We start from the raw sequence: 6,997 nt of genomic DNA on the forward strand, positions 1-6,997 counted from the left end.
ACAGTATAACATAACTAACTGATGATATGTAATAAGATTAAAAAATTTTTGATGATGTATTTTGCCTACAAATATACACTGCTGGTATTATCATATGAAAGGAAATAAAGTTGATTTATAATTGCCTCATATTTTTATTGTGGTTAGGGTAAGTAATCTGCCCTCTTCTATAGTTGTGTGATTTATTAGGAATGTCTGTGATTTTTGTTGTTGGTATTACTGTAGCATCGATAGTTCTAATATGCAATTGGGAAGGGAAAACTGAAGGATTGTTATTTTGGTAATAAGAATAGAGCAATTCTAAATATGAGCACGTATATGTATAATTAGAACACTTCAAACTCATTATCTTTAAAGATTAAAAATGCTTATTTCTAACTACATATTTTAACTTGGGAAAGTGAGTGTATTTAACTGAACCTTAAAATATATTGAAAATATTTCTTTAGATGATGAGTTCACTGTATCAGCAATCACAATAAACTTTTTATTTAATTAACTATAGAATTTTCTTAGCTATGTCTGACTTTTTGTTTTCCTTAAGATGGTTTTAGTCTTTGAGCTTACAGAAAATGGGTTATTGTTTCATTTTTATGTTACCAAAAACCTTAAATTGTGTTAGAATACCAGGATCATGATTGATGTTGAACAATTAACTCTGTGTTGTAAAATTCTCTATAACTATTGTGTCATCTTTTGGGTAAAACAGAAAAAACATCCAAAACTGAAAGGCTGCTGAAAAGAAAGGTAAACAATTTACATACTTCACTATATACTATCTTAATGGTTCCTGCAGTTCTAATGTGAGACACGTGTTCATCATGAGGCAAGAGGATGCTGTCAGAGAAAGCTTTACGAGATCTTGTTTACAGGCCCCAGCCCTGGTTGGGGTTAGTCTTCGACTGTTTTTTTGGTCAATACCCAAAGAATGGATCATCTTTGAGGGGTGGGCTAATGCACATACATACTCCCAGGAAACAGTTGTATAAACCAGAATATAAAACTATTTTTGATGATGTCTGTAACGGTCTTGCAGTCTAGGATGTATGCATGAATCTAACCAGTTTGGTCTCACCCTGTGGGCATCTCTCTGGAGGAATCCAAATTATAAGGTCAATTGGTGAGCATGGAGTCAGAACAAAGGCACATTAGTTGGAAGTTAAATGATACCAAATTACAGTCATCTAGACCAGTCATTTTCACAGGAATATTACCCGCTTCTAGGACATACACTACACTGGTTTTGATATTGCTCAGATGGGAGTTGTTGAATTTTGCCACTTTAAACCCTGCTTTCGTATGCTGGCCGTCCCTTCCTATTTAATACAGTTTTGTTTTTAAAAAAGTTAGTATGATTGAGTAACTATCAAGTACTAGTTTTTCCCTGGGCCTGGGAGAGATATAAGTTCTCGTTATGTATTTATTCAATCAGTTTAACCCTAATTTACTTATTTCCATGTACTTCTTCTTTATTTTCCATGTTCCTTATTTCCGAGTTCATAAAGTCCCCTGTTGTACTGACTTCCATCAAAGCGGTTTTAGAAATTATTTCAAAAATATATTAACTGACTCTTTCATAAACAAAACGTAAAAATTTTGCTAAAAGTCTAGTTAAGTAAATAAATAGAGAAATTGTTAGTGAAGGAAATGTAACATGAAAGGGGATCCTTGCCAGAGGGTGGAGGAGAGCGTGCGGAGATATGTAGACAGGTTTAGTGTTTTTCCATTCGAACAACAGCAGCTTTGTGAGAGGTCAGATTCCACACAGATTGCAGTTCTGCTTTAATTTCTTGTAATTGCAGCTTTTCGCTTTAATGAATGTTTCTATTTCAAATATGAAACTATTTTATGTTTCTTAGGCACTCCCTCCTAGGACAGAGGCAATGACTGTTGACCAGACTGGCCTAGCGTTTACCCTGCCGCAGCGCCATTTTAACCCTCTGCGGTCTCTCTTCCTGTAAGAATGGGTTATCCAGTAAAAAAGGGCGTTCCCATGGCAAATGACGGAAACCTAGAACTTTTAAAGGTAAGGTAAGTTTTTGGTTCATTGGCGAAGACACCTAAATAAATGCTGATCTTCCCCCCTTCTACCCTCCTTTATTTCGAGACTCAGTATATAGCAGCTTACTATATTTTAACTTAAAAATTTGCCCAGGTCATAATGGATGTTGTAATTTGATTATCCATGTTAAGGAAGACTCAAAAAATCCTAAGCATTGGAAAATGTAATTAATGAGTCCTATGCTTCCCTTGGGGCCTTTTCTATTGAATCTTTTCTTTACTGTATTTTCAAGTGGAACTAAGAAAAGTGAAATAATCTAATTTGAGATGGAGATTTGGGAGGTGAAGGTTCCAGTTTTCAAAAAAGAATTTTAAACCTTTCTGTCCAGAAAGATACAATATTACTCAGTAGTATCATTATAATCAACCAAATTTTATTTCTTTATATTTCTTAAAGCAAAATAGGTTATACTTTATTTGATAGGATCTACAGTGATTTATGAACTATAGGTTTTTAAAAGAAAATAAGTCGAATTAAAAGAAAAAAAAAACTTTTTTAGAGACAATGTCTTGCTGTTTCCAGGCTGGAGTGCGGTGGCTATTTACAGACACAAACATAGTGCACTGCAGCCTCAAACTCTCGGGCTCATGTGATCTTCCTGCCTCAGCCTCCTTTGTAGCTGGGACTATAGGCATGTACCACCTTGCCTGGCTATGTGATAGTTGAATTTTAATGGGAAATATGAGTAAAGATTTGAACATCTGCAGTTTGAGATTCCATCATGACTCATGACAACCTACTTAGTTTTCTCATTGTGTAGATGGATAAAATAATAGTACCTGTCTCATCAGGTTTTTAGGATAATAAAACAACAATAACAGGTAATAGCACTGGTTATGTATGAGGTGCTATTCTAAGTGCCTTATATATTTTAACTTTGATTGTTCCCATATTATAGATGAGGAATCTAAGGCACAGAGAGGCTAAGTAACTTTCCCAAGGTCACACGGATTGTGTGTGTTGGACTCAGGATTTAAACTCAGGTAGGTACAGCTCCAGGACCAGTATCTTCAACCACTTTGTAGCCCTGCCTCTGGTGTGGTTCTGTACTTGGCACATTAAAAGCCATTAAGAACTGTTAATCGATATAATCCACATAAATATGTTAGTCAAGAATTTAGAAATTTAGGTTTGGAGTCTAGGCAAAATCCTAGATTAATGGATCATCCCCATAGCGCAGTTACATAAACAGTGACGGTAGATGAAGTCTCCAAACAAGAGTATGTAGAATAAAAAGAGAGGCAAGCACACAGTCTTCAGGGAACTCTTGACATTTAGAAATGATAAGGCAGAAGAAAAGTTATTAAAGAGATAGAGAAGGAACCGCCAGAGAAGTGGAGGACAAATGTGGCCATGACATGAGTGGGCTGTCTGTGCCATCCGGTGCAGCGATCATCCCAGGGGTGGGTCTGAGAAACAGCTCCTGGTCCAGCTGCCAGGTCAGTTCGCGAACTTGGAGGGAGCAGTTTTAGTAGCATGGCGGAGGTGGAATCTAGTGTGCAAAAACTTGTGGACCACATGAGAGAGGATGAGTGGCAGAGACAGGGTAGATAGCTTGGGCGTGAGGAGGGGCGGGTAGAGAGGACGATGTCAAAGAAGCGAAAGGCAGGAAGGAGTGAGTGCAAGGTCTAGGGGAGAAGGACAGGGATACACTCAAAATCTGGGGAAGGGTGGCGGGTTAGCCTTGAATTCCATAGGAACCCATCTTCAGAGGGAATGGAAAAAGGATGGGGGAAATGGAACGAAGGGATGAGAGTCGAGGAGGTTCACTGCAGGCGGTTGCATTTTTCTGTAGAGCGGGAAGCAGTGAAAGGAAATGCATTGACAGTTACCTCAGGCTTCTGAGAGGCTAGCTCTGGGGATTATTGTTATGCAGGAGAAATTTGAAGAATGAGGGAAGTCTCTCATCTAAATAGTACAAACTGACACATTTGCCAGGATGTGTCTCCACGCAGGAAGTTAATTTACTGAAGTAGAAAGTAGTGGTACAAAAGAAAAAAAAAAGTGGAGAAATTAGACAAAGGAAAACTTGACTATATTCAAAGGAGGCATTTTTAGGCAACCAGACTTAATGGCTCACTGACCAACTTCTTAGGGAAACTCGAGCACTCTGAGTGGTGAGAAACAGCCTGGTTCTGAAGCCACAGCCAGGGTTTGGTTAAAACAAAACCACCGAGGCACCAGGAAATACCCTGTAGAAAGGAGTTGTCCAGCGGCAAGGCCTGGGATTAAATGCTGCACCTGAAAGGTCGTCTTTAGTCTTCACTTTAATTATTTCTAGAAAGACCTTTAGTTGAAAAGACATTGGGTTGTGGCATTTCAGCAGAGTCATTGTGGTAAAGATATCAGGGATGGGAGAAGAGGATGGAAGAAATGCAGTAATTAAGAGTGCGGTACCAAAAATCACTATCTTATCAGTCCATTGGTGGGTCATTTGGGGGTTGCTTTGAAAGCTGTCAGTAAAAGCTTGTCTAAGTCTGTGTAGATATTTAGACAGGCATAATGTTCTTGAATTCAATGGTTCTAGGCTGGGCCGGCTACATAATTTGTGCAGCCCAGGGCAAAATGAAAATCTGTGACTGCTTATTCAAAAAGCAGCAAAAAGTACTGTTAAAGGTACTGAAATATGACTCTTTTTCCTTCTGCTACAGTCTTTCTCTTTTGACTTGTGTTTGTTTGCAACTTAATGGCATTCTAAGTGAAGGAAAATGATAATTATAGTGTGAATTAAATTTAGAAATTAAATTTTAGAAGTGGCAATTATCGGCATGAATTTTACTGTTCATCTTTGTATTGTGGAATGCCAACTTTAAATGCAAACATCAGAGCATTGAACTTGTGTGCAGAATTGCTGAAATCCCACAATTTGTATTTTGTAGTTTGTCCATGCATATGTGTATTGTTCTTACCAAAACAGTAGAAACATTGCACAAAACTAACTCAGCTACTTCTATTTCACTTCTTGACGTGCACACACTGTATCAACACCCTGCCTTTGCCTTACAGATGTGTAAGGAAGTACTGAAAGGAGAAGAAACTCAGTTGTCCTGTACTTTTCTTTCTTTGCTGTCATTTTTAGCATAAGTGGTTAGCTGATACAGGGAAGTGACATGAGTAAGAGAAGATATAATAGGGTTACTTGGTCATTAGTGTTTTTTAGAAAGACATTTTGATGTGCAAAGCAAGTTCTGATTTAAATGGAAGGTTGTTATATGTACTGGGTTTTAAAATTTTCCTAACTGACAGCTAAAGTTGCAGAACACAAATTATGGAGAGGTTATAGAAAGAAAAAAATGCAAAACAATGAAAGAGAATATGTCTTTATTTGCATGATAGCCAATGAGATTTCAATTTTCACTTCATCAGCTATGAAATTTTCCAGCTATAGCAAAAACAGTGTATGAATAAGAGTTAACTTGAGCTGTTTGGTAATAACAGTGTTTTCCATATAGACAGCATTGAACTCATCCATTGGTATACCCTGGTGTTTTCCTGCTTGACACTGGTCACTGAAATCAAAAGGAAAAAGAACATTACTGCACATTTAGAAATGAAATGCACATAGAATTTAAGGTCAGGATATTAAAGGAATCACAATCCATGATATTATGCCTGCATTTTCTTTTTTCTTTTTCCTGTTCAGACATAAGTTTTATACCTATTATTTTTCCATCCTAGCACTGGTAGAATTTGTTCTTGGAAATTTTACCAGTGGCTTAATAGCACTGGTAAACTTCATTGACTGGATCAAGAGGAAGAATTTCTCCACAGCTTATCAAATTCTCGGGGCTCTGGCAGTCACCAGAATTGGTTTACTCTAGGTAACATTAAATTGGCATTGAAATGTGTGTAATCCAGATTTATATAATGTAGAAGCAAGAATTATTGCTCATATCGCCTGGGCAGTAACCAACCATTTTAGCATCTGGCTTGCTACTAGCCTCAGTATATTTTATTTGCTCAAGATTGCCAATTTCTCCAGCCCAATTTTTGTTTACCTAAAAGAGGAAAGTTAAGAGTGCAGTTTTGGTGATACTGCTGGGGACTTTGGTCTTTTTGGTTTGTCGCCTTGCAGTGGTAAACATGGATGAGAGTACGGGGACAAAAGAATATGAAAGAAACACGACTTGGAAGATCAAATTGGGGAGCACTGTACACCTTTCAGATAGGACTGTATTTACGCTAGCAAACTTCATATGCTTTACTATGTCCCTGATATCTTTATTGCTATTAATCTTTTTTCTGTATAAACATCTCAAGAAGATACGGCTTTATGGCAGAATATCTCAAGATTCCAACAGAAAGGTCCACATAAAAGCTTTGCAAACTGTGATCTCCTTTTTCATGTTATTTGCCATTTACTTTCTGTCTATAATCACATTGGTTTGGACTTCTAATAGGCTGCAGAACAAACCTGTCCTCTTGTTTTTCTAAGCTATGGGAATCATCTATTCTTCAAGCCATTCATTCATCCAAATTTTAGGAAACAAGAAGTTAAAACAGACCTTTCTTTTGGTTTTGTGACAGGTGAGTTGCTGGGTGAAAAGACAGAAACCCTCAAAGCTTTAGATTAATAAGAGGGACATTACATGTTTTCTAGCAGAAAACAAACTAATGGTATCTGAATCATTTTATATTTCCTGCTGGTTTTCCACAGTGTATACATTTGAACGATTTCTGAAAGTATAACTAGAAAAGTTCTTTTACCTAAACTTATAAAAAAAGAATGTGTGTGTGTGCATGTGTATGAAAACATAAGAAATATTGACAATAACATATCCTTAATCAATTCTTTTCACACAAACCATCTAATTATAAAAATATGGTAAGGAATTTCTCAGAATTATAAAGCCATCTGTATTTCATATATATTTTATCTCATCTTTCAATTAAAGAATTTATGATCTATATTTGTACATTATTAAGAACTGACAA

General features: G+C 36.8%; 1 protein-coding gene across 1 annotated transcript in view; it reads left to right on the forward strand.

Annotated features, from left to right (window-relative positions):
- LOC105824477 (taste receptor type 2 member 50-like) overlaps positions 1-6,631 on the forward strand; it is a 40,993-nt gene extending 34,362 nt beyond the window's left edge. Inside the window, 2 exon segments of the mRNA XM_012661925.1 lie at positions 5,706-6,063; positions 6,065-6,631. Of these exon segments, the coding sequence (XP_012517379.1) occupies positions 5,706-6,063; positions 6,065-6,631 (925 nt within the window).
- The last annotated feature ends 366 nt before the right edge of the window (positions 6,632-6,997 follow it).

This window comes from Propithecus coquereli, unplaced genomic scaffold (assembly GCF_000956105.1).
Source record: "Propithecus coquereli isolate 6110/MARCELLA unplaced genomic scaffold, Pcoq_1.0 Scaffold740, whole genome shotgun sequence".
Lineage (NCBI taxonomy): Eukaryota > Metazoa > Chordata > Mammalia > Primates > Indriidae > Propithecus > Propithecus coquereli.